This window comes from Lontra canadensis, unplaced genomic scaffold (assembly GCF_010015895.1).
Source record: "Lontra canadensis isolate GAN:19392208 unplaced genomic scaffold, GSC_riverotter_1.0 scaffold110, whole genome shotgun sequence".
NCBI classification, from domain to species: domain Eukaryota; kingdom Metazoa; phylum Chordata; class Mammalia; order Carnivora; family Mustelidae; genus Lontra; species Lontra canadensis.
Window position 1 is genome coordinate 4,263,038 of NW_022631104.1, and position 26,936 is coordinate 4,289,973.

The 26,936-nt window shown below is 50.1% G+C and overlaps 1 protein-coding gene across 3 annotated transcripts in view; it reads right to left on the bottom strand.

The window, feature by feature from the left end:
- Window positions 1–26,936, bottom strand: part of GAS7 (growth arrest specific 7) — a 189,306-nt gene that overhangs the window by 155,260 nt on the left and 7,110 nt on the right. The window contains exon 1 of one of the 3 annotated variants that reach the window (XM_032840038.1): window positions 6,799–6,938. The exons of the other annotated variants lie outside the window; for them this stretch is intronic. Coding sequence (XP_032695929.1) covers window positions 6,799–6,923 — 125 coding nt within the window. The 5' untranslated portion in view covers window positions 6,924–6,938. Of the gene's footprint in view, window positions 1–6,798; window positions 6,939–26,936 lie in introns of those variants that run through there. 3 annotated transcript variants of the gene reach the window in all.

The window sequence follows — 26,936 nt, forward strand, 5'->3', positions numbered from 1 at the left end:
GTGATGATCTCTCATTATTACGTGCTCGGCACTGGCTAAGGCGTTCTGGTGAATGAGGGGAGGATTAACAACAGGGCCCTGAGTTTCTAGAATATCACTTCCAAGTGAAGAATTGATTCCATACACACTCATCTCTTAACCCTACAGCTCCCAGTATTAATAGCTTAATTTTACACAGGACGAAATAAGGCCCACCCAAATGGAGTGACTCACTCAAGGGCCCGCAGCCAAGATGGGAGCCGGGGTCCAGTCCCCATCTCTTGGCGCTTCACACGTCACTGCTCGGGGTCCAAGAGACCAGGTTAAAGATTGTGCTGGAATCACAGGAGAGAGAGATCTGATCTCTGCCTCCAAAGACCTCTTTGTCTTAAGACCTAAGACAATTTACAACGGCCAACTCAGGGAGGTATACGACAGGTGCCTCTTAGGTGTTTCCAGCAATGGAAGGACAGGCTATAAGAGCTGGACAGCCGGCTGGACCTCCAAGAGGTGGACCTTGTAGGAGGCAGGAAGAGGAGGGCCAGACAAGCCAGGCCAAGGTACGTGGGCAGCCACATGTCAAAGTTCTACAGGACATTCCCATAAGAAATCAGCTGGGGGAGTGGGGCAGGGCATTGGGAAAGAAAACCCAGAGCACGTGGCTGGCTCGGTGGGTAAAGCATCAGACTCCTTGATCTCAGGGTCACATGTTCAAGCCCCCCATTGAACGAAAAGCTTACACACATACGTAAAAAAATTTTTTTTAAATAAGTTTTATGAAGAAGACAAAGAAAGCCCATGAACTACGGTTCTAAATTGCTATGTGTATTAACTCCTTCAATGCTTCCAATAATGCTACAAAGTCAGTCCCACTATTATGACCATTTTACAGATGAGACAACGGAGGCACGGAGAGGCGTGAGTTGCTTGCTGCAGGGGGTAGGGACCAAACGGGGATTCAAACCCAGTTTGAGCCCCTCGGGTCTCCTGTGTGTTTGATGACTACACTTGCTGCCTCTCAGAGATGCTCCAAGCCAGCTAGAGAACATCTTCAGGACTGTTGAAAAGAGATGGTCAGGGCACTGTTCTAGGAAAACCCACCCTGGAGAAACATTTCATAAAAGGTAGAGCCACCATCAACCCTCCCTCGACTGCTCACAGGAACACATAGCTACAAGCCCCACAATGCGTCATGGGACCCTCTACTCCCAAAGTCCTATCAAGACCAGAAACAAAACACTGAAATGAACAGGCTTCTCCTCCCTCCAGTCCCCTGCCCCCAACCCCCTTCCTTCCCGATACCCATGTCCTCAGGCTCTCGTCCAACTCTGCCCTACTGAGAATGCACAGGTCCTAATAAACTTATTCATACTAATGTGTAAATGGTAAGTTTCAAACAGCTGTCTCTCTGACAAATGACCAGTCTCCAAATAGAAGTGAACTCAAGCCAATTTCCTTGGCTCATTGCCCACAGCTATCTCAAGGATCGTTTTGGATCACGGCTTCCCTCCCATTTTCCCTGCTCTGGTGGTATGGTCTTCTCTCCCTCTAGCTTCCCCCCCAAAACTGCTCCACGAAGTCCTTTCTAGTGTCAGAGATCCTGAAGGTTGAGCCTTAAAGCAGCCATTCTCCTCTCTTAACTGCACTCTAGAAACATCCAGTCAGCTTTAAAAATGTGCTGATGTCTACGCCCTGCCTCCAAGGTATGCTGGTTTATATGGGGCCGGACCAATGGGTATTTTGTTAATTAACAATCATATTAATAGATAACCACGGTTGCCTGGCTCCTCTGTGCTGAGCATTATTCTAAAGCTTCCCTCCATCTCTTCATTTGAACCTAAATACAACCCCCATGAGACATCTATGATAGTGGTACCATTTCCAGATGGGAAATCCGAGACACAGAGAAGTTAAATAATCTGCCCACAGTCTCCCAGCTAGCACTCTGGCTCCAGCATCCACACTCTGAACCACGGCCTCACAAGTCAGGGGCAGGTGCCCCATCCATCACCAGAGGTCAGTTTCCACGGTCATGCCGTCTCCTGGCACCGGCATCTGGCTTACACTCGGCCCACTGCGCAGCCTTGCACTTGTGGAATTTTCTCGCCCCACGAGCTGGCTGGCTTCTTCTCCAGCTCTGAGCAGATGCTCCTTGTTCAGCTCATCCTTGGCTCTACGCCAATCTCCCTCTCTCTCCACCTCCGATAATATTTCCCTCGTGAGCACGCTTCTCGGGTACCTCCATCCTAGGGAGCTCATTTTGGCTTCCCCACCTCCCGGACCCACAATTCCTCCAAGGTGCTTCTGTTTCCCCTCTCCGCTTGGTGCCGAGACCCAGGACTGCCCCTCTCCTGGCTTAGGTCAAAGGTCCCTTCCAAATTGACGGCACATTTTAGAATATATTCCTCCGGACTGAATATTTGGGGTCTACGCTTGGCCTTTCTCCTGCCTGCTCCATGCACCAGAGGCAGCCTGTATGGAATACATCTGACCACCCCCTTGTCCACCAGCTTCCAAGGTCAGTCCAGCCAACAGACAGACAGACAGATGAGAGCAGGGGAACAAGACCAGGTCACTTCTACAGGAAGCTGTCTGCGGGCTGTGAGGTGGCTGTGACTTGTCCCCACCAGTCTGCTGCTCCCCATCCCACCCCCCCACCAATCTCTCTCTCCAGTTTCCTGTGGTTGCTCACCCCTCCCATGTCCCCTCAAGGCCTGCTTCCCATCCCCCATCCCGCCCACACCTCCACAAACAGTCCCTCTTTAAATCCCCCACTACCTCCACCAACTGTTTCTTTTCCCTCTGGACCCTTACGGATACACCCTCCAAGGGCAGAAATCAAACACCGCGACTGGCCGACAGGCTCTCTGGGAGCCCGGGGTCCATCGCATCCTGGTGACCACCTCCCCCTACCCAGTAGCTCCCTCCCCAAATGACAACTGATAAGAAACAGCTCAATGAAGCCATAGGCAACCTCACTCCCCCCTCACCCACCGTCCCCATCCTCCCTTGAGACCATTTTTTATGACAAGGCCACGCGTGCCTGGTCACAGGATGAGACAGACAGGAAATCCTCACTGCCAGCAACCCCGCAGGGCTAGTCCTCTGACGGGGCCAGGAACGGGTCCCGAAATTCAAGACCCGCCAACCTCGTAACTGACCAGGGAAGTCATGTTTCCAAGATCCCCGTGTTCCTCGCCCTGAGAAAACCCGCCTTTGCTCTGGCCCCCCTCGCTCCTCAGAAACAGGGCAGGTGGATGGGAACGTGGGGAGCCTGGAGCCACGCGTAGTGTCCTCTGGCGGGCCAGATCCCCTTACCAATCTGCTTAACGATTCTGAGTCCTCCTGCTCCACTGACACTCATTGAAAAGAAAGTTACAAAACCAGAAATGCTGAAAAGAGAAGGCTTCACCCGATAGGCTTCAAAAGTTCGCCTGCTCTACCCAGTCTGGGGATGAGTTTCTAGACAAATCAGCACTTCCTTGTTGGGAAGCCCTTTCAGGGTGTGAGCCCGCATCCCCAATTAAGAGCAGGCACTCCAGAATAATAGTGACACAGAATACACTCTTGGGCCCTCCCACGAATCAACCGGACCATTTCCCTCATGCCTCCCCACCCCAAAATTTTAAAAGGCATCCTTAGACAGGTTACAAAGAGGGGAAACCCAAAGGGCCAAGAAGCATATTAAACGGTGATCGACAACACTGACCCCACACCATCAGGCTCAGCACTGGGCATGGAGCCTATTTAAGATTCTCCCTCTCCCTCTGCCCCTCCCCTGACACTCTCTCTCAATAAATTAATTGAGCAATAGACTGATTAATTAAAGTTCATGTTTTAAAAAAAAGGATCATGAAACAGAGCTCTCCTATGACCCAGCAACTGCACTACTGGGTATTTACCCAAAAGATACAAGTGTAGTGATCCAAAAGGGCACCTGTACCCCAATGTTTATAGCAGCAATGTCCACAATAGCCAAACTATGGAAAGAGCCCAGATGTCCACCAACAGATGAATGGATAAGGAAGACATGGTGTGTGCGTGCGCGCGCGCGCACACACACACACACACACACACACACACACACACACACACACACGGAATACTATGCAGCCATCAAAAAGCGAACTCTTGCCATTTGCAACGACGTGGATGGAACTAGAGGGTATTCTGCTGAGCAAAATAAATCAGTTGGAAAAAGACAACTCTCATATGATCTCCCCGATATGAGGAGTTTGAGAAACAAGACAGAGGATCATATGGGAAGGGAGGGGAAAATGAAACAAGATGAAACCAGAGAGGGAGACAAACTATAAGAGATTCTTAATATCAGGAAACAAACTGAGGGCTGCTGGAGGGGAGGAGGGTGGGAGGGCTGGGGGGGCTGGGGGATGGATACTGGGGAGAGTTATATGCTATGGTGAGCTCTGTGAATTGTGTAAGACTGTTATGTGTTGTCTCTTATTCTGCCCATGAATCACAGACCTGTACCCCTGAAACCAATAATACAGGATACATTAATAAAAAAATTTAAAAAAGGATCACGGGGTGATGTATAATTGCTAAATCAGTATGTTGTACCCCTGAAACTCCAGTGTAGGTTCACTGCACTGGAACTGCAGTAAAAAATTAAAATAGAGGAGGGGCGCCTGGGGGGGCTCAATTGGTTAAGCAACTACCTTCAGCGCAGGTCAGGATCCTGAAATCCTGAGATCGAGTCCCACATCAGGCTCTGTGCTTAGCAGGGAGTCTGCTTCTCCCTCTGACCTTCTCCTCTCTCTCTCACTCTCACTCTCTCTCAGGTAAATAAATAAAATCTTTTAATAAAAATAAATAATAATAAAAATAAAGGATGGCTCTTCCAGCAATCTGTAGCGTTCTGGAGTTTGGGGATATTTTTATTGGTTTACTCTGGGGTTTTTTGCTTATGTCGGCTGTCCGTCCATCTACCCAGCCATCCATCCATTCATGCCAGAAGCAAGATTTAAGATTCTTTTTTTTTTTTTTTAAGTATAGTTGACACACAATGTTACATTAGCTTCAGGCTTCTGACTCAGTGATTGGACAAGTTCACACAGTATACTATGTTCGAGTGTAGCTACTCTTTATCCTGTATGTCCCAATGCATCATTACATCACCGCTCTGGTATCACTATACTCCTTACCCCATACCTTTTATTCTTATGGCTTCTATTCCGTAACTGGAAGCCTGTATCTCCTCCCTGCCCTGACCTAACCCATTTTGCCCCCTCCCTGACCTCCCCTCTGGCAACCAGCTGTCTGTTTAAAATAGACATTAAGGGGTGCCTGGGTGGCTCAGTCAGTTAAGGGTCTGACTCTCAGTTTCAGCTCAAGGCATGATCTCAGGGTCATGAGATCAAGCTCCGCATGGGGCTCCCGCACTGAGCATGGAGGCTGCTTGAGGTTCTCTCCGTCTGCGCCTCACCCTGACACGTGCACTCTCTCTCCAAAAAAAAAGAATAAAAAATAAAACCGACAACTGTGAACAGGATCATATGAAGCTGAAAGATGCCTCAAAGACCAACTGGGTCTTCAACCTCAGAAAGGTTGAGAGATACTGACCCAAATTACCCAGCCAATGAGGCCAAAGGCACCCCAGAACCTTAAACCCCAACTCCTCTAGCAGTCTCCCCACTGCCCCATATCATGTGTCCATCCTTGCCACTGGGCAAAGCCCATCAGTGTTCACAGTATGGTACCCCCCCAACTATGTGGAAAGTTCATGGTGTAGCTGTTTTAGACAGGACACGAGGGGTTGTAAGCCCCCAAACCTGAACCAAATTGTCTTTTTTAAGATTTTATTTATTTATTTGAGAGAGAGCACACAAGCAGGGGGAGAGGCAGAGAGAGAGGGAGAAGCAGACTCCTCTGCTGAACAGGCTCCATCCCAAGACCCCAGGATCATGACCTGAGTGGAAGGCAGATGCTTAAATGACTGAGCCACCCAGGCGCCCCAGATCAAATTGTTTTAGACACACACACACACATAAACACACACAGTAGAGGAATGGCAGTATTTACTGGCCTACATAACTTGGGAGCTCAGGAGTGCATGGCCTTCAGGTACCAATGGATCTAGGTGCTTAAACAATGTTACCTCAGTTCTGTTTTTTGGTTTTTTTTTTTTTTTTAATGCTACCTTCATTCTTAGATGCTCCCCAAGTATTAGCAAAAGCAGTCATGGCAACTCCAAGTTTATAACCTAGTGTTTAACAATGTCAGAGTTGGGGGGGAGGAGCACGTCTTTCCCTAATGTACAACAAAAAGTCCCACGGAGGGGGACCAGCTGCAGTCACATGCCCATTCCTAGATCACAATGGCTGGGACAGGGGTGGGTGGGTGGGGGGGGGGGTTAGGTCAAGACTGGGGCATGTGTGTACAAGTTCAAGAGTTCAAGGGTAGCACCAGCTCCGACCAAGCCATTCAGTCTGTGAATCTACTGCACCTTCAGTCCTCTGTAGAAATCTGAGGGATCCTCACCCAAACAAGGAGAATAAGAGACAACACATAACAGACATCTGCAGTAGATTTCTTCCCTGTCCCCTAACTTCTGCATTACAAAAGAATGCCGCCATGTCACCAGGAAGGAAGGTCGCAGAATTTGACCTTGAGCTTCCTGCAAGCTCACATTCCGACACATTTCTATGACCGCCCAACGGTGAGTCCGGACAGATCTCCGTCGTTCCACTCCGTAATTAAGCATTACACACACATCAACCACGCCCTCCGGTCCCCGGCCAGAAACATCCAGCGAGAAACAAAGAGATGCTAAAACAAAATGTCAAAAAATTTGCCAACCTGCCCCCTAAAATGCCTTCCCGGCATCCTCGCGGAATGCTTCCAGGGCCTCTGGCTCTGAAGGCGCGAACATCCCCAGCACAGGCTGGGCCCCTCTTGAGAGCAGGGACTTGGCTTGGGACCATCCCTGCTCTGGCAGCCAGGTCTGAGCAAGTGGGAGCCCCCAGCGTTAGAATCACACAGCCCGTGTTTGGGGGGCTGGTGGACTTGTTTCACAGGAGGGGGGGAAAATCACATGAATCCTCTCTCTCTCTCTCTCTCTCTCTCTAGCAGGGAGCTGCATATTTTATGAATGGTGTGAACCATTTCTGGCTGTTACTTCCTGAATGTAGCTAAGGAACTTCATTTATCCTTCCAGCAACCTGGGGTCCCCATCACGCCACTCTTGACAAGCTCTCTGGGGGAGCTCGTATCGTCGGATTTTTTAAGGAAAAAGAAGTAAGAAGAAAAAAAAAAAAAACTCAAGGAATTGCCAAAGGCCCGGTTTGCTCTGTGGGTCATTTTGTTTTTTTAAAGAATTTGAATTTTTTATATTGCTGACCGTTTGTCACGAAGCTTTTTCAGGTCGGTGTAACGTGAGGGAAAGCAGACCCACACCCATCAAATCCGTATTTTTCTATGAAAAGAAAGAGAAGAGCTTATTCACCTAATAAAAATGTTTCAGATAGGATAACAGAAGAACAAGGTGCAGAGAAATAATATCTAATAGAAAAATGCTTTAGAGAGACACCTGGGTGGCTCAGTCGCTTAAGCGTCTGCCTTCAGCTTGGGTCATGATCCCAGCGTCCTGGGATCGAGTCCTGCCTGCAGCGGGCTCCCTGCTCCGTGGGGAGCCTGCCTCTCCCTCAGCTCATGCTCCCTCCCTCTCAAATAAATAAAATCTTAAAAAAAAGTCATCCATGTTGCTGCAAATAGCAGGATTTCCTTCGTTCTCACAGCTGAACATTGCGTGTATATATATATATATATATATATATATATATAGAATATATATACATTTACGTACACACATAAATGTATACATTTATAGTACACATAAATCACATCTTCTTTATCCAATGATGAGCCCTTAGGTTGCTTCCACATCTTGGCTATCGTGAATAATTCGACAATGAACACAGGGTGCTTCCTTTTACTTGTGAATGAAACACTTGTCTCTCACAATGCATTTTGTTTCTCCAATTACGATATTCATACATATTATCTGAAGGAAAGAGGGGAGAGTGGCTAGCCACAGAAAGCCCAAAAAGCAAAGATACACACCCACAGTCCCTTCACTCAGCAAGAAAGACCATCAGCATTCCAGCGCAAGCTCCCTCAGAACTTCCTCTATACGCACACACGCACACACGCACACGCGCACAAGCACACACATCTGTTTTTACACAAATCCGAAATTTTATTGTACATGTTTTCTGGCTTGCTTTTTTACTTAACACACAATGAACTGATTTTTTTTTTTTTAAGAAAATTATCGCCCATCCTGCCTCGTGAGTGAAAGCACATTCTGATAAAAGCAACTTCGGGCACTCTAATATTCGAAAAATAAGGAACCCTTCTCTGAATAAAAGAAAACCAGTTATTACGGATAAACCCAGGAGCCAGCTCACCATGAGCTCCATCCATGAGCTCCGTCCAGCAGTCCCTCTGGGGTTCAGTTGGTCCGGAAGGACACCCACGGTCATTCCCACCTGCCACCTCACGCGGCGTGGACAGAGACCTGGATCCACCCCATGCAGTGTGGACGGAGTCCCAGGTCCATGTCCCCCCTTTTCCACCACCTCCTGCATCCTTACACGAGTCTTTCCATGGCTCTTAAAACTCTTGACTTCTGCATAGCTAGAGTAAAGCATGAAAAACATTCCTGTCCTGTGGCTGTCATCAAGATTAAGGAGACAGGGGGCCTGAGGGCCTGTCATAGACCCTAAAACACTTTGGTCGCCTGTCCTCCCCCCTGCACCCCATCCCCTACTTCTAAGACTGCAGTCCGTTCAGAGGACCGCGGGCCCCATCCCCCAGAGTCCCCTCCCCCTGTGACCATCAAGAAACAGTCAACACACACACACACACACACACACACGTGCAAAATGACTACTACGTGGCATCTTTAATTGCAACAAAGGGTAGAGGCAGGGGAGCAAAAGAAACCCTTAGAAATCCTCTGTTGGTCAACACAAACTACAAAATACGCTACATTCAATCCATTTTGCAGGATAGCACATAGCTTTTATAAACAACCACGGAGGGACAAGTGCTAACAAGCAATTATCTTCAAGATATGGAGTGGAAAAAAAAAGAAATTGAGAAATGATACATTCTTGTGGGTGTGCCTGGCTGGCTCAGTCTGTAGAGTACGTGACTCTTGGTCTCGGGGTTGTGGGTTCGAGCCCCATGCTCGGTGTAGAGATGACTTAAAAATCTTTAGGGATGCCTGGGTGCCTCAGTGGGTTAAGGTCTCTGCCTTCAGCTCGGGCCATGATCCCAGGGTCCTGGGATCGAGTCCCGCTTCCAGCTTTCTGCTCTGGGGGGAGCCTGCCTCCTCCTCTCTCTCTGCCTGCCTCTCTGCCTACTTGTGATCTCTGTCTGTCAAATAAATAAATAAAATCTAAAAAAAAAATGAAATAAAAAATAAATAAAAATAAAAATCTTTTAAAAAAACACATTATTTGGGTACCTGGATGGCTCGGTTAAACATTCGACCCTTGATTTCAGCTCAGGTCGCGATCGCAGGGTCGCTGAAGAGTGGTCTTTCCTCATCCCTCGCAGACAACCGTGAAAATTAATTAATGCCACAGATAAATCTCTGATCTGTTTGGGTACCATGACCCTCTGGGGGGCCACCAGCAATCAGTGGTCGGACCGAGGATATTTTGTCCAAGAACCAACCCCTCCCCATGGCAGATGTGTTGTCTAATTCATACGTTATTTATGTGACTAAGAGAGTCTCCCCCACCCAGCACCACATGAAACAATGAGACCGTGTCTCCTGCCCCGAACTATCCATGGATGGGACCACCAGTGAGGCCTGGGTGGGATTATGGAGAAATGCAAACACGGACTTCATGCAGAAATGCAAACATGGACATGGGCCATGCTGATATGTTTGCATCTGTACTGAAAGGATGAGGACAGCAGGAGAAAGTTCAAATCCGTCTGAGGCCGCAAACCTTATACTGTTGCCTAGTGTCTAAGCCTCCAGAGCCCCCATGTCCCAGGGACTGTGAGCCACCTTCTGACCCAATGAGAATGCTCTAGTCTCCTGGTTTCCCTCCCACCTTGTGGCTGAACCTTCTCTGTTGCAGCTGGTTTTCCCCTCACCCCCCTTTGGGGTGCCTCTGGGCCCCATCCCTGGCCGCCTTCTCTTCTCTGTCCGTCCTACTCCCTAGGTGATCTCATCCAATATGGCAGCCTTAAGACCAACACAAAGCCACCACGACGGGTTCAGTGGTACCTGCAGCCCCCTTCCCTGGGCAAAGCCTCACCCTTCTAAACACCTACTCAGTATTATTCCTTGAAGAGAGGGAAGAATCTCAAACCTTGCATGCCAACACAAACTCTGGATATCTTCCAGAACCCATCCTTTCTGATCCTCACTTTTCCATGTATTGTTTTTAATTTTTTTAAGATTGTACTTATTTATTTGAGAGAGAGTGAGATTGAGAGCAAGAGTGAGCAGGAGCTGGAGGCAGGGGCAGAGGGAGAAGGAGAAGCAAACTCCCCACTGAGCAGGGAGCCAGACAGCGGGCTCGATCCCAGGAGCCCAGGCTCATGACCTGAGCAAAAGGCAGACACTTCATCAACTGAGCCACCCAGGCGTCCCACACTTTCCCATTTAATACCAGCAACTCCTTTCCAATTGCTCAAGCCAAAACCCTTGGAATTATCTTCAATTTATCTCTCAAGCTGTCCACATCCAATCCATCACCAAATCCCATGGGTTTTACCTTCAAAATACATCCAAAACCCAACTGTGTCAACCACGTCCACAGCTACTGCCCTGGCCAAGCCCCATCATCTCTCCTTTGTGTTACTGTGACCATCTCTGTCACTATCTTCCCAATCTTGCTCCCCACTCCGCCTGCAACTCCTGAATCCGTGGGGCTTGAACTCACGACCCTGAGACCAAGACCTGAGCTAAGATCAAGAGTCAGACGCTCAACCAACCGAGCCACCCAGGAGCCCCCACCCAGATCCCTTCTTAACAAAGCAGAGTGATCCTCAAAAATGCCGGGTCAGTATAACGGTCCTCTGTTCGATGGCCCATCCAATGACTTTCCTGGCGTGAGGAGGAAAAGTCAGCTCCTCTTGGGGTGCTTGGGGGGCTCAGTCGGTTAAGCCTCTGCCTTCGGCTCAGGTCATGTTCACAGGGTCCTGGGATTGAGTCCTGCATCGGGCTCCCTGCTCTGCAGTAAGCTTGCTTCTCCCTCTCCTTCTGCCTGCCGCTCCCCCTGCTTATGCTCTCTCTCTGTGTCAAATAAATAAATAATCTTAAAAAAAAAAATAAAAAGAACTCAGATCCTCTTGAGGATCTCCAATGTCTTCCAGCCCAGGCCACAGGGCCTCTGCACTTGCTCTGCCTTCTACTTTCTGGCTGGAATGCTCTTGTGCCAGAAACCTACACACTCTTGTTCCCACAGATCTTCCCGGGCTTTGCTCAAAGGTCCTCCCCTGCCCATCCCATTTAAAGTGACAGATCTCCTTAATCTCCACCCAGCTTAGTCAGTCTTGTTGACTGTCTGTAGCCCTCATTGGAGAAGGTGAACTCTGCTACTGGATCTCTGGCTTTGGAGGGAGCAAGCTGCAGGGGCTCAGTTTTCTCTCAGTGCAAGAACTCATCTCGTTAATGTGCCCAAGGCTTCCACTGTGAGCAAAGTGCTCTTTTAACCTTCTAGCTTCTATCCAGCCATTCTCTCACCTCAGAGAATTCTCTAGGCTTAAAAACACCACTTCCCGGGGCACCTGGGTGGCTCAGTGGGTTAAACCCGCTGCCTTCGGCTCAGGTCATGATCCCAGGGTCCTGGGATCGAGCCCCACATTGGGCTCTCTGCTCAGCAGGGCGCCTGCTTCCCTTCCTCTCTCTCTCTGCCTGCCTCTCTGCCTACTTGTGATCTCTGTCTGTCAAATAAATAAATAAATTAAAAAAAAAAAAAACACCACTTCCCTGCCCTGCCCCCGCCTCAACACCTACACACAAAACACCACCACAGGTCCCTGAACAGCTCAGAGGCTAGTGGGCCCTTTCTGTGGCTGAGCCAGCAAATACCACTCGTGTCACAGGTTTCTGAAGCCCAGCAACTTGCAGAGGCCCAGCCAAGGGCAAGAGCCCCATCCCACCCGCCGGGCACCCGTGTTTCTCTCCGGAGCTCCACCCGAGCCACGAAGCACCCAGGCTCCGTCCATCTCTGAGCTCCATGCACGGCAAACCCTAAAACTTAAGTCAGAATCTTTTCCTCTTCTGATCTGGAAGAAAACCAGAGGGGCTAAAATGGAACATCTTGACCGAATTTCCTCCGGGCAAGCTTTTCCCGGGCTCGCTCCCTCCGACACCCCCCACCCCTCCTGCCAGACCCAGCTGGAGCCAGACTTTTCAGTGACTCTGTCCAACACAGAGCTGCAGCCGTGAACCCAGACCCCCAAGCCCAAGCGGCAACGGCATTCTGAGCTGGCTCAGATGAATGACAAGATTTCCTTCCATCGGACCCCCTGGTAGCAAATGAGGAACACACCAACGTAGCAGGAAGTCGGTTTTCCTTAAAGCTTCTCTTGCAAAAAGAGGGATTCGTCCCCCATGAATCAAACCAGCCTCTCCCGAACTTGAAAATTTTAAGAGGTTGAAAAACAAAAATCGCCAAAATGAAGGAGGTCCAACCACACAGGCACACATTTCCCATCTCCCCTGAGAAAGGGCCACCACATGGTTTATCGGATGCAAACCCCCTGCGAGGGATGGGGGAGGCGGTCGGAAGTGCTGGTTTCCAAGCAGAGAGCTTGGCTGGCTGTGTATTCTAAGCCGGTTCCTTAACCTCTCTGAGCCTTCCACGTGCAGTTCTGAGAAGCTGGGACTCCACCCGAAAGCCCTCTCTAACCACTAGCGGACGAAGCAGGCAAAGCTGAGATCACATATGTTCGGAATGCTAGGAAGGGCTCCATGAACAAACACAAAGCAGGAGAAACGGAAGTCAGCAACTGTTGCTCTCTTGCCTTCGAGAAGTTTGAGCCCAGGATCAGGTGCACCTGACCACTGGAAATGCAGCCCCAGGGAGGCAACCTCCTGAGAAAAGTGCACGCCTCCCTCTGCCGCTTTCCTCCAAGTGTCCCTGGGGTCTGCTTATGTGGATCGTAATATCTGCCCAAGTAGCCACTGGTCTGGCCGCTTCCTGGCCCGCAAAAGGCCTCAGAGCTGTGTGCCAACCGGACGGAGACCCTCCACAAGGATGTCTGCCTGCTTACCCCGCTGGCGAGGCATCCCCTGGCCCAGCTAAAGAGACAGGATGGCAGGAGCCAGGGAAAGGGGAGTTCAAAGGCAGCCATGCAGGAGCCGAGAGAAAAAAAAGGAAGCAGAGGAGAAAGTAAGAAAAAAATCAAAGGAAAAAATGAGGAACGGGAAGAGCAACCGCTTGACATCTGCCTTTCCGGCTGGTGAAGGATTTGCACTCACACCCTAGGGCGGGGTCTCCCAGAACAGCCTGCAGGACTGAGTCAGGGGGAGTCAGAGGCTTGTATGTCCATTTCAGGGATGAGCCCACCGAGACTGGGCAGAAACCAAGAAACAAGGCATGAAGTTGAGACACACGTTGAGTGAAAGATACCAGACACAAAAGGCCACATACACTGTGGGACTCCAGGGGACATGAAAGGCCTGGAGCAGTCAAATCCACAGGCACAGCGAACAGATCGGTGGCGGGCAGGGGGAAGGGGGTGGGGGGGGAGGGGAGAAAGTGGAATGGGGTGGGACTGCTTCCTGGGCCTGCGGTTCCCTTCTGGGGAGAAGCATGTGTGCTAAACATCCCTGAGCTGTGAACTTGAGCATGTCACCCTGCTGACTTTTGTTATAGGAGTTTTACCACAAATCTGAAGAAGGGAGGGGACAGAGAGTAAAATGAAGAGAAAATTGGATACAGAGGAGGAGAAATGGGAAGGAGCCAGAGATCCTCAGGCAAGACAAGAATTTCCCCAAATCGAGAACCGTCTGCGTGTCAGGCCGGCAGGGGGGCTCTGCTGGATAAAGAAGGAGGCCTCTCCTCTCCCAGGGAACAGCTAACAGAATGCCTTCCTCAGGGGCTACAGATAGAGACAGACCCCGCAGCAGCCTGGGGAGGAAAACAGAGCGGGCGGCAGAGAGAGGGACAGGACATGGAGGCGGAGGGGCTGGCCCACCAGGAAAACACTCAGCATTCACTTATCTGCGCTTTGCAATGACGGAATCATTCATCCCCCAAGCAGGACTGAGTCCCCAGCTCTGGGCCAGCTCCTGTCCCTGGTCACCGCAGAGATCAAACCCCTGGCCTCTCTGAGTCAACCTTCCGGAGGCTGACCACGTTCGGACTCACCAGCTGGTACGACCTCGGGGCCAGAGGAATGTCTCCAGCAGTTCAGTCCACCCAGGACAAACGGAACTCATCAATGAAGCTTTCTTCCTGACTTTCACGTATGTGAGTCACGTGGAGTGGCTCAGCAGAGCTTAGGGAGTAGAGGGGACATGATCCCCACGGTCCCCACGGAGCTTAGGGAGGAGATGGGACATGGTCCCCACGGTCCCCACGGAGCTCTAGGCAGAGACCCGCCTGCAGAAAACCAGCTATTTTCACTACAAATTTTCAATTTAGGACCAGAGTAAGGAATGTAACTTCAGGCCACCGTTTCTGAGAGAATTCTTCTAGAAGACACACCCCTGTGCCTAGACATGTCTTACTTGTGCTCGTGTTGGGGACCCTGCGGGAAGAAACTGGACATACAGCTCCACCCTCGTGGGTCTCACGTGCTAATGAAGGACACACGTGATCCAGAGACATACAGAAGGCCCATGAGGGACAAATGTAAGGAGAAAAAGGGGACAAGCATGGTGCCCCTGGTCACTGCAAGGTTTTGATCCCACACAGAACCACATAAAAAAGTCTCCTACCCAGGGGCACCTGGGTGGCTCAGTGGGTTAAGTGTCTGCCTTTGGCTCAGGTCATGACCTCAGGGTCCTGGGATCGAGCCCCACATCGGGCTCTCTGCTCAGCAGGGAGTCTGCTTCTCCCTCTGCCCCTCCCCCACTCCTGCTTGCACACACACACACACACTCTCTCTCTCTCTCTCAAATAAATAAAATAAAATCTTTGAAAAAAATTAGTGTCCTAGGGACACCTGGGTGGCTCAGTCAGTTAAACGGCTGCCTTCGGCTCAGGTCAGGATCCCAGGGTCCTGGGATCGAGCCCCACATCGGGCTCCTTGCTCAGCAGGGAGCCTGCTTCTCTCTCTCCTTCTGCCTGCCACTCTGCCTGCTTGTGCTCTCTCTCTGTCAAATAAATAAATAAAGTCTTTGAAAAAAAATTAGTGTCCCATGCAAATCCAGGTTAAAGGTCCCACGGGACTTAGGTCAGGAAGTACCACAGGATTGAGGCGGAAGCAAGAGAAATCTATCGTCTCCCCCTTCTGAGGCCAGAAGTGGGTGATACAGGTGTGGGCAGGGCTGGGGTCTCCTGAGGGCTCTCTCCTAGGCCCCCTCCCCCCGCCAACCCCGTGTCTTCATGTGGTCTTCCCTCCGTGTGTGTCTGTGTCCTGACCTCCTCTTCCTATAGGGACACCCACGGGACCTCATTTTAAACTAATTACTACCTCTTGAAGGACTCTGCCTCCAAAGTGTTCCCTTCTGGGGTGCTGAGGGTTAGGCCTCAGGACATGAATTTGGGGGAAGATTGGGGGCCCGCAGGATTCAGCCCATCCTGAGCCCCGAGGGCCTCCACTGCCTCATCCTGCCCCTGGATGCAGCTAGAACGCCCCCACAAAGAGCCCTCCAATCCAAGGGACCTCAGAGAACAACAAGGCTGACAGAGCTCTTAGGACAAACAGTTCAAGCTTGTCTGGGACAAGAATTTCAACAGCTTTTCTAATTGCCTGCGCACAGGACAAGGAGGTCTCAGGTGGCAGCCTCAGAAGCAAGCTCCAGGAGGCCCGAGGGAGATAGACCACCCAGCCGAGGGCTGAGCGGGTGGTACAAGGCCACCAGGGAGGGTGCGGACAGCAGGTTCCACGGGCACCACGCCCCTTCCCGCTTCCTACACATACTCTCCAAGCAGGTCAGGCATCGGTATCAGCTTACCCTGGAATTTCAAACCAAGGTCACATCCACAGTCACCTTGAAAACGCTTCCGGTCCACCTAAGAGCCCTTGGGATGGGTGTCACCACTCTTAACTGATGGAGAAGCTGGTTAGAGACTTTAGGTGGATTTTGCAAGATCAAAGAGCCAAGAGGTGTGGGGGGAAGGGGTCCTCCAGTTAGACTCCAGGGCTCCTGACGGCAGTCCACGGACCCCTCGGCTACACCCAGCTGTCCCTGCAGCTAAGAAGCAGGAGGGGTGGCAGGGAGAAGACCCGTTCACAGGACAGAGTCTCACCGTCCATCCTTCACTCTTGGAAAACAAAATGCCTCGTTCGCCAGGACCCAGCTGCCTTACTCTGATGTTCAGCATTCTGAGCTCCCCGACCCCTTCCAACCCTGGCCTTCCACGACCCCAAACCTCACCTGATGACAAGGCCATTCACACCTTTTTGGAGAAAGACCGCTTAAGCCCTGAGTCAAAACCAGAGCAAGACTCGCCCAATCCTCTCCCTTTACGCTCTTCAGACACCTGTCCATGCGCCCAGCCAGCACATGCTTCCTAAGCCAGACGTCGATGAGGCCACACACTGGGCCAGCCTGGAATGGTGACTACCCAGTGACGGTCCAGCCCCGGAGGAGCTCAGAGTGCAGTGGGGGCAAGTCACCAAGACCCAATGTGGTTAAATGAAGGGCAGGGCAGGACAGGGCAGGGCACCCCGTGGAAGCCAGAGGAAGAATGACCCACCTGTCCTGGTCTGGATGGAGATGCTCAAGCCCGGGGGAAAGCCCGGGAGCAAAGGGACTCTGACAGAGGCAGGGGCTCTGCAAAGGTGCAGATGCAAAGGGCCGTGAGCCAGGAGAGCAAGCAAAGAGGCTGGGAAGGGAGGTCAGGGGCCGTCCCCAGGGCGCCAGGGCACTCAGGGCAATGGGGAGCCACTGGACGGGATTCTGCAGCACTGGGGCTTTCAAGAACATCACGGATGGCCGTGCAAGTGTGCAAACACCAGCCCTGGGGGTTCCAGGCTCAGAAATACTTTCTAAGGATCCGGTTCACGGAAGCCCAGTCCCAGGGGGAGGTCCAGCACCCTGACACCGCCTCCCTCTGCCCTTCTCGCCTCCCAGAACGCCCACCCCTCCCAGAACGACGTTCCCTCCTCCCTCCACCAGGAGAAACCCGAAGACAGGTGACTGTGATTATCAATCCCGCCCGAGGCGCGGGTCCGCACAGCAACCCTCTGCAGCTTCCCCGAATCTCACATCGGTCCTCATTTGCAAGACGTGCAGCTGGAGCGGAATATACAGATCTACAGTCTGGATGATTCGCAGTGAAGCATAGTTTACAGCTTCTCCTGCTTCACAGAGAAATCATTTCCCCAAGACTGAGAATCAAAACGGATCAGCCACCTAGAGCAACAAAGCATCCCAACCAGCCTCCAGGGGGCCCCTGGGAATCAAACTAGAGCTGCACTTGAGTTTAGACCCCCTAGACTCTAAACTCTCTGCCAGGCAGAGAAGAACACGAGCATTTGACAGCACAAAATCCCAGGCTTTTTCCAACAGAATTCCACAGAACCCCGGAGGACTTCCCGGAGGAGTCGCCCAAAAAGGAAAGGGAGTGGAGTCCACTGAGGGGGTGTATGGCCGCAACAGCAGCCCTGGCACACAGACCTCCAGGAGCCAGCACGGGCGAACACCAGGTCTGGGAACAGACTTTCCAGCTCTCGTTCACTCTCAATCCTAGCTATCTCCTGGGTCCATGGTCCTGGTCAAGGGCAAAGGACTCGGGCCACAGCAGCCTCTCCTGGCCCTCAGGAGTGTCTGGCTTTGGCCAAACCCCGAGTTCCACATCTCCCAGAGGTCTGGGCTCCCCACCCACCAAATACACACGGAATGAGGAAGCAGCCTGGCTCTATTTCCCTTCTGGCTACTTTGTCCTGGGCGAGGCTGAGGAGGTCCGGTCTGCAATTCCAAACTTTATCTGGATCTTGCTTGCCAGTGGGTTCCTCGAGGGCACATACAGATCAGGTCTCCTAGCCTCCTCCCCACCAGAGCACCGCAAACCCCAGCTCACCGTCTCTCGGATCCCAAACTCCCAATCAGCACACATCCATCACTGGGTCAGAGTGGCAAAGCGGACACCACTATTTTTTTTTTTTTTTTTTTTTTTTTTTTTGTCCTGAAGACCAAAGACTGCCTCCTCTGCTCAAAGCAGGGAGTCAGACACAGGAAGATTCTTCCTTCTTCCCTGGGTGGGCTGCTGTGAGCCCAGAAGACGTTTCCTCTGTTCCCCGGAGCCCAAGGATGGGCACAAAGCCCCAAATGGGCCACCTTGAAGGACCAGATCATGGGCCCAGGGTCGACGGGAACTGGGGCACAGCAGAGTTTCCCACTGTGGCGGTTGCCTTCTGCCCCCTTCTAAGAACCCACAACAATGGTCAAACCTTGCAGCTCACCAGCCAAAAGAAGGACTCCATGTCCCCTCTAAAATGTCACAAAAGGCATCAACTTTAAAATATCCAGAGGAGGGCACTTACCCTCACTCTGGGAAATAACCCCATTGGTCAGGGAGAGGTCTGTGGGGGCGTTGGGTACTGTTAAGGCAATCTTCTGTGTTTACCGGCTACTTTATCTGCCCAGTGCTCTAGGATAAGATTCTCCTTCACGACCGACCTAGAACTAAGATTCCAATCTTGGTCACACTCAGGGAGGCTAATTGTCCCTAGGGAGGGTCCTCCTGGGAGGAGGTTTAGAAGACACTGCAAAATCAGGATTTCTGTTTAAGTCTGCAGTCTAAAATACGTACCATGACAGACGTGAGGATCATTCCCTGTAAAAGCCACAATGTCTCGGGAAAGCACAGCTTCGATGATGCTAGGCCTGGCAAAAAGGGACTTGGAGGGTCTAAGTTATAAAGAGAGTTAGGGACGCCTGGGGGGCTCCGTTGGTGAAGCACCTGCCTTCAGGGTCCCAGGATCGAGTACCCCATTGGGCTCCCTGCTCAGCGGAAGCCTGCTTCCCCTCTCTCTCCTTCTCTCAAATAAATAAATTTAAAAAAAAAATTTAAATAAAATTATTTAAGGTGACAGTGACCAAAAGCCAGAAAAAGCCAGAAAGACAAGGTCACTAAAAAGGGTGACCAAGAGGTTTCTTTCATGAAGAAAAAATAAAGACCGACGGCCAGTCTGGGTGATGGGAAGCAAGAAACAGAACTGGCCACCAAGGCATACACAGTCTGTACACCACACCGTCTGTGGAACATCTACCCCAAAGAAGACAGTTCTAACTGGAAAGGATGCTGTGATGAGAGCCTTAATGTCCCCATTTCAAAGACAGGGAAACTGAGGTCCTAGGTCAGGTGACCAGTGCGCCCAAAACCAGATCTGTTCACCCCTCAACGGCGTGACACCTGACTGCCTCCCCACTTACCACCAACCGAGGGGCCCTCCCAGTCTGGGATTCTAGCAGCGCCGCAGGAATCAAAGCAGCCTGGGGGCCCCTGGGTGGCTCAGTGGGTTAAAGCCTCTGCTTTCGGCTCAGGTCATGATCCCAGGGTCCTGGGATCGAGCCCCGCATCGGGCTCTCTGCTCAGCAAGGAGCCTGCTTTCCTTCCTCTCTCTCTGCCTGCCTCTCTGCCTACCGGTGATCTCCGTCAAATAAATTAAAAAAAAAAAGGCAGCCTGGAGGGAGGCTAATTTCCTCAACACCTGTTTCCTCTCTCCAGGAAATAATAAAGTCTGCTGCCCTTCATATACAAGGTGACAATCCTAGCTCATGGACTCGGGGGTTTCCTGCTTCCCCAGCGGGTAGGCTGAGCTGAGTCGTGCACACGTCCCCCCACGTCCCCCAGTGTCTTGTTACCCACACTCCACAGGCGTGAGATGTGTGGGTGGACAGCAGAGATTATGTAAGAATGTCCCTCTCCAAACCCTTTATGATTTTTTCTCCCCCGTGTGAAGCCAAACAACTCTCATGGGCAGCAAACCCAGCATTTTGTATACATTAGTGGAAATGACTGAACCATGTTCCTTTGTAATTTGTTTTAAAGATTTTTATTTGAGGGGTACCTGGGTGGCTCAGTTGTTAAGCATCTGCCTTCAGCTCAGGTCATGATCCCAGGGTCCCGGGATCGAGCCCCACATCAGGCTCCCTGCTCCGCAGGAGGCCCGCTTCTCCCCCTCCCACTCCCCTTGCTTGTGTTCCCTCTCTCACTGTGTCTCTCTCTTTGTCAAATAATAAAATCTTTAAAAATAAAAAAAATTTTTTTAAATAAAGACTTTTGGGACGCCTGAGTGGCTCAGTTGGTTAAGCTGCTGCCTTCTCCTCAGGTCATGATCCCAGCGTCGTGGGATCGAGTCCCACATCGGGCTCCTTGCTCAGCAGGGAGCCTGTTTCTCCCTCTGCCTGCTACTCTGTCTGCCTGTGCTCACTCTCTCTGACAAATAAATAAGTAAAATCTTTAAAAAAAAAAAAAAAGAAAAAAGAAAGACTTTTATTTTTAAGTAGTCTCTACCCCCAATGTGGGGCTCGAGCTCACAGCCCCGAGATCAAGAGTCGTGTACTCTACCGACTGAGTGGCCCCGTCCATACAAAAACCTGTACACAAGAATTCATAGGAGTGACATCCCTAAGAGCCAAACAAGAGAAATAACCCAACTGTCCACTGATGAAAATGCATAAGTAAAATACGGTAGGTCCGTACAGTGGAATATTACTCAGCCGTAAAAAGGAACAAAGTCTCGAGTCACATGGAGGAAACCTGAGAACATCAGGCTAAGTGAAAGAAGCCAGACACAAAAGGCCCACCACACATTACACGCTTCTATTCCATGTCTACGATCTGTCCCGAACCAGCAAATCTCTAAGACAGAAGGTAAATCAGTGACTGCTTGGGGCAGGAGAGATGGGGAGATGGGAGTGACTGCTGATGGTCAAGGACAGTGATGAAATGGCCCAAAACTGACCATGTCAATGGTTGTACCCTGCTATGAAGATGCTAAAAAAACAAAAACAACAACAACAAAAACGCTAAGGGTTGCCTGCATGGCTCAGTCGGAAGATCGTGCAACTCTTGATCCCAGGGTTGTGAGTTCGAGCCCCCCACTCGGGGTAGAGATGACTTAAACATAAAATATTAAAAAAAAAAAAAAAAACTAAATAAAATAAAACAGAGAAGGGAGTGCAGCAAGGGTGGGGAGGAAGGTGATCTCAGGGAGAAGAGCCGGCCCACATGAGGACACAGCAAAAAGGAAACAAGGCTTCATCCCGGAATTAAGTGGCAGCATTCCCCCATGGGAAGAAAAGCTTAAAAACTCCACTGGGGAGGCAAGGAGAGGCCAGTCCTGAATGGCCTCGTAAACAAAGCTAAGGCCTATTATATCACAAAGGCAATGAGAAACCTACAAAAGGTTTTGTGTCTTGCATTCCGCCTTTCCCTCATTGCAAGAAGGGTCCCTTGGGTGGGTGGGGGGGGGGGGGGGGGTTGGAATCCAGCGCCAGAGAACCAGCAGACCCAGGTAAGGAGCAATTCCGACTAATGAGCCCGGCCTCAGCAGCAGCAACCATCTGGAGGCGGTTTCAAATCCACTCGAACTGGCCCGTGTCTACAGGCTTCCTTCCTTGCACACGTAGGACCTGTGTCCTGCTACTCCAAGTGTGTGCCCCAGTCCAGCAGCGACAGCGTCCCCCGGGAGCCAGCGACTAATGAGAATCTCAGACTCCACCCTATAGACCTTCAGAAACCGAATCTGCATTATAATAAGATCCCTGGGCGGGCGCTCCGTGCCATGGCCCAAAGGCCTTAACCTCAGCACTTCATTCAACCAGACAGTCTTGCACTGTGACCTCCGAGTGGCCCATGGGAAAAGGCTGCTCCCACCCCACTCCGCCCCCAGCGGAAGGCCCAGGGAACATTCAACTTGGCATGATGACCAGAGCTCATGGGGTGTAGATTCCATTTACAGAGTGTATACGAGGTATCAGGGCTCTCCTGGACCCTCACGGAGCCCCCCTAAGGCTGAAAGAGCTCCTGAGGCTTGCCTGGGGTCTCAGGCAGCAAGGGCTGAGTCAGAATTTGAACCCAGAGCTGCCACACTCTTGCCCGGCATTCTGCAGGGTCCTCATCGGGGTTCCTGAGCGGCCCCTCCACCAACAGATGGAGGGACCCCTCTGGGCAAACAGAAATGCCAGCTACCACCCTCCTCATCCCCCCTTCTCACCACCTCCCTCTCTCTGTCCTCAGATTACACAGACTCAAAGACAGGGTCTCATTCCAAAGGCTGTGTTCTTTCTATTACCCTGGGTTACCTCCTATAATCCACTACAATAAGAAAATTTTTAAAAACGTAAACAAAAGCCACTCTAATTCCAGGATTTCATCATGGCTCATAGCCGCCCTTGGTGGCTCAAATGCTTGGCTACTCGGGGCGCCTGGGGGGCTCAGTCAATTGAGCATCTGCCTTCAGCTCAGGTTATGATCTTGGGGTCCTGGGATGGAGCCCCGGCTCGGGCTCCCTACTCAGTGGGAGCCTGCTTCTCCCTCTCCCTCTACCCCCCACCCCCACTTGTGCTCTCTTGCTCTCTCAAATAAAATAAATGAAATCTTAAAAAAAAAATAAATAAATGCTTTGGTACTCAAATTGTGGCCCAACAGCACCATCATCACATCGGAGATAGTTAGAAAATGCTAGTCTGGGGCCCGACCCCAGACCTACCGAATCAGAGATAACGTTGGGACAGGTAGGTTCTAAGCATGTGCTGACAAGAAGAAAAGCCCCAGGTCCTCCCCCCATTATAGTACAGGCTAGGAGGAGGCTCCTGGCCAGCTCGATCAGTGGAACACGTGACTCTTGGCTGTGAGTTCAAGCCCCCAGCACACCACCCCCCCACCCCCACCCCACCCCGCCGCTGGGTGTCAAGATGGCTTTAAAAAAAATAAAATCTCTAAAAACAAATAAATACATGAAAATATCAGACTGGAGTACCAGATAAGCGGATCCCGTGTTGAGTGTGTCCTTGGTGATCAACAATGCAATTTAGTTTTATTTTTCACTCCGAGCACAACAAAGGCTTGCAGCAGCTTTTTATCAAAAAAAAAAAAAAAAAAAAAAAAAAAGCTAAACGAGAACAGTAGATTCAAACTTCCTCTTTCTATTTCTAAATTACATTACGAATCAAAAACAAATGGACTCGGTGACACTCCTCCCTGAGCCGCTCCTAAAATAAAGATCCTCTATCATGATTAAATTAGGACCAGGGCTCCTTGCTGTAGAATTTTTAAAATATCAGCTCTAAAGAGTTTTTACAACCTAATTACCTTCTTTTGTTGTTGACTAATCCTGGAGTTGTCTGTGTATTTGACAAACAAATGAGAAGGGAGGAGGGATTAAGGTATCCGAGACAGAAGCTTGGAAGCCAAACACCCAGAAGGGTTTTCATTCCAACAGAACAAGTGTGAGGCTCAACTCTCTTAGGTCACCTGCCAGAGTCACCCTAGAGGGGAAAGCACATCTCTAAGGGCTCCCCAAGGATGAGCCCCTGACCTCAGCTCCCTGTCTCTGTTGGAGCTCACGGAGCCCTGAGGAGAGCTGGCACACAGTAGTGCTCAAATGTAAATGTCTGGGCCTTCGTGGACCAGACATTGTGACAAATGTATTGGCCATAATGAAAAAAAAAAAAAAATCATAGGAAGTCCGGGGATCAGGAAATGATCGCATATGTTCAAAACACATAGGCAAAGTATTGATTTCTGGGCCCTGCAGAGTGCTACATGACAGGATAGCTTGGAAAAGGGGACAGTGGCTTTGCAAGAACAGTAAGAGTTCATCCTGGCTCTGAGGAGCTAGAAGGACCTGACAAGGTCTGCAATGTGAAGAAGACCTTGCAGCCGTGGGAGCTGGTCAGACACGCAGCACCTCGGGCCCCCTCTCAGGCCTACTGAGCCAGGATCTGCAACCAACAAGACCTGGGAAGGGAATGCATTTGGAGAACCTTGTTCTAGAAGCACTGGATTCAGTCTTGAGAAGCAGAGCTGAAGGTAGGACCGGAAAATACTGAGCCTGAGACAGTGCAGAACTAGGGCATCCTTCCCAAGTGAGAGCACACCCACATATGTTTAGTTTGCTCCTTTCCTCCTGAGCACACAGTAGGACAGCTACCCACCACATTAGGTGTGCTTTGGTCAACAAAATATGAGCACAAGTATCACATGTTGCTTCCAGGCAGAAGCTTCAGGGACCAGATGCCATTTGATGTGATCACCAGCAAGATTCCAGACAGTGGTGGTTCCTTCATCCTGGGTCCTAGAGGGTCTCGCGGCCCCAAACCAACTTGCCACAAACATCCAACGTGCAGAAGAAGCAAACCTAGGCTGTATTACTCACCAAGATCTGGGGGCTCTTTGTTATCGCAACACGTCCTAACCCATCCTGACTGATACAGTAAATGCCCGAGATGCCAGCACTTTCTCAGAACGCATCTGCAACTCCCCACTGAGAACTACTCAGCTGCATCATTATCTGGGGGTAGGACTTCCCAAAAACCCCAAACAGCATCATTTCATTCAACAACCCTCTTCACTCTTCAGAGTTCACTCTGCCAACTCCCTTCTTTCTAGAGTTGCCTTGTCCATTTATGCTTTTATCTTATTGCACCGTACGCTTTTCGATAAACTGCTTTAAATCCTTCTTACAACAAGGTAATAGATCATCACAAGTACAGATAGACCAGACTTGGCTCCAAATGACTTTTGGTTGTTTCAAAATAAAATAAAATAAAATAAAATAAAATAGAAAAGAAAAAGGAAGGAAGGAAGGAAGGAAGAAAGAAGTCAAAACCACCCTTCCTCCCCCAAAAGACAAAGATTTGCTGGCACTGAGGATATTTTAAAAGAACGTGGCCCTGGGCCAGCAAGTATTCCTTCAACCTGTTCTCTCCATGAAAGGATACTTACGGAACGCCTGGTACACACAGTCCCTGCTTTTAAAAAGCAATTCCTTCCTGGACACACCATTTCTTTTTGTCTTGTCATAGGGCGAGATCTGAAGTATGCTAACTCCATGAAACATTCAGCATCACTGAGCAAATTATTTTTTTAAATCTAGCCTCCATATATTTATCGCACCCCTTCTGCCTGTCGGACCACATTCTAAGCACAAGTGAGCCTCATTTTACCCAGTTCCTTCTGGTTGGACAGGTTGCAGCCAATTTATGTTCAGGTATTAGGAACGTGGGATTCCTGACGCCCACAGCTTGCCTATCAGATGCTTCCTGAGACCAAATTTCTAGAAATCGAATTGCTAGATCAGAGGGCATGTGTATTCTGAAGGCTCTTAGAGTATGCTGTCCAACTGCCCTCCAGGGAGGGACGCCTGGGTGGCTCAGTTGGTTGGGAATCTGCCTTTGGCTCAGGTCATGATCCCAGGGTCCCGGGTTCAAGTCCAACATTAGGCTCCTTGTTCAGCAGGGAGCCTGCTTCTCCCTCTCCCTCTGCCTGCTGCTCTACTTGTGCTCTCTCTCTCTGACAAATAAATAAAATCTTTTTAAAAAGTACCCTCCAGGGAGCCTAGGACAATTTTCCTACACCATTCCTTGCCAACACTCATTCTTTTTAAATTGTGACAGTTTTCATTAAAGCAAGTATCCTTTTTGGAAAAAAATGTGCCACCTTGGGGCACCTGGCTGGCTCAGTTGGAAAAGTGTGTGACTCTTGATCGCGGGGTCATGAGTTTGAGCCCCATGTTGGGTACGGGCAGGGCTTAAATAAATAAAAAACTTTTCAAAATTTTTTGAATAATTAAAAATTTGCCATTCTTTCATCAAAGACTGAAATGACTCGGGAGACTGAATACGCTGATGACTTTGTCTATCTTTTATTAGCAAGTGACCAGCCAAGGTCTTTGCCCCTTCTCATACAGATGTGATCCTTGGTTTCTGTTTTAATTATTTATAAGAGCACTTTCTGCATGAAGGATATTAACTTTTTCCTGATCTATATTTGCCTTTGCCTTATGTTTTTAAGGAAGAGGTCTCCAGTGGCAGAATGGACTGGCCATTCACAAATAAGGAGAAGAGAGTAGGAAAAGGGTATCAGCACCAACCTGCAAGAGACGAGGTCCATCCCACCCCCCCAAGTCAACCCACCAGCAAGTGCTTCTGACTCTACCTGCCCAATACACCCCAGACCCACCCATGCCTTACCATCTCCACTGCCACCAGCCAGCTTCCCTTCCTACCCTCTTCACGGCCAGTCTCTACACCACAGCCCAGATGAGCTGTCCAAGACGAATCGGAGCATGCCCTCCCCAGCCATCAAACCACAGGCTTTCTGCAGCACTTGGAGAACCACCCGCCAACCACGAGGAAGAAAGGATAATTATGCAATGTGCCACAATGTATCGCTACGAGGGCAATCAGAAAAAAAAAAAAATTCTGCAATACAGAAATGAATCGGATTAGCGTGCTGAACGCCTTAACCTTACACAATGTCATATGTCAAATGGGTTCTATTTTTAAAAACCTTAGAGGCTTGAAGTCAGCCATGGTGGGAGGGTCGCTACCCCAGAAATGCAAACCTGGGGGAAAGGGAAAGAAATCCCAAATGATTTTGTAGTATGTGTCTTTTACTGTGCACAATGTGGACTCTTACAGAAAAATTAAGTCATATATATACATATATATATGTCATACATATATACACATATATATGTATACATATAATAGTGGGGGGCACAACAATAAATACCCCAAAACCTGCCTCTCTGCCTGTCACACCCCCCTCTCTTCCCCCTGCTCACTGCTTTCTTAACCATTCTAGAATATTCTGGTTCTCACAAATATA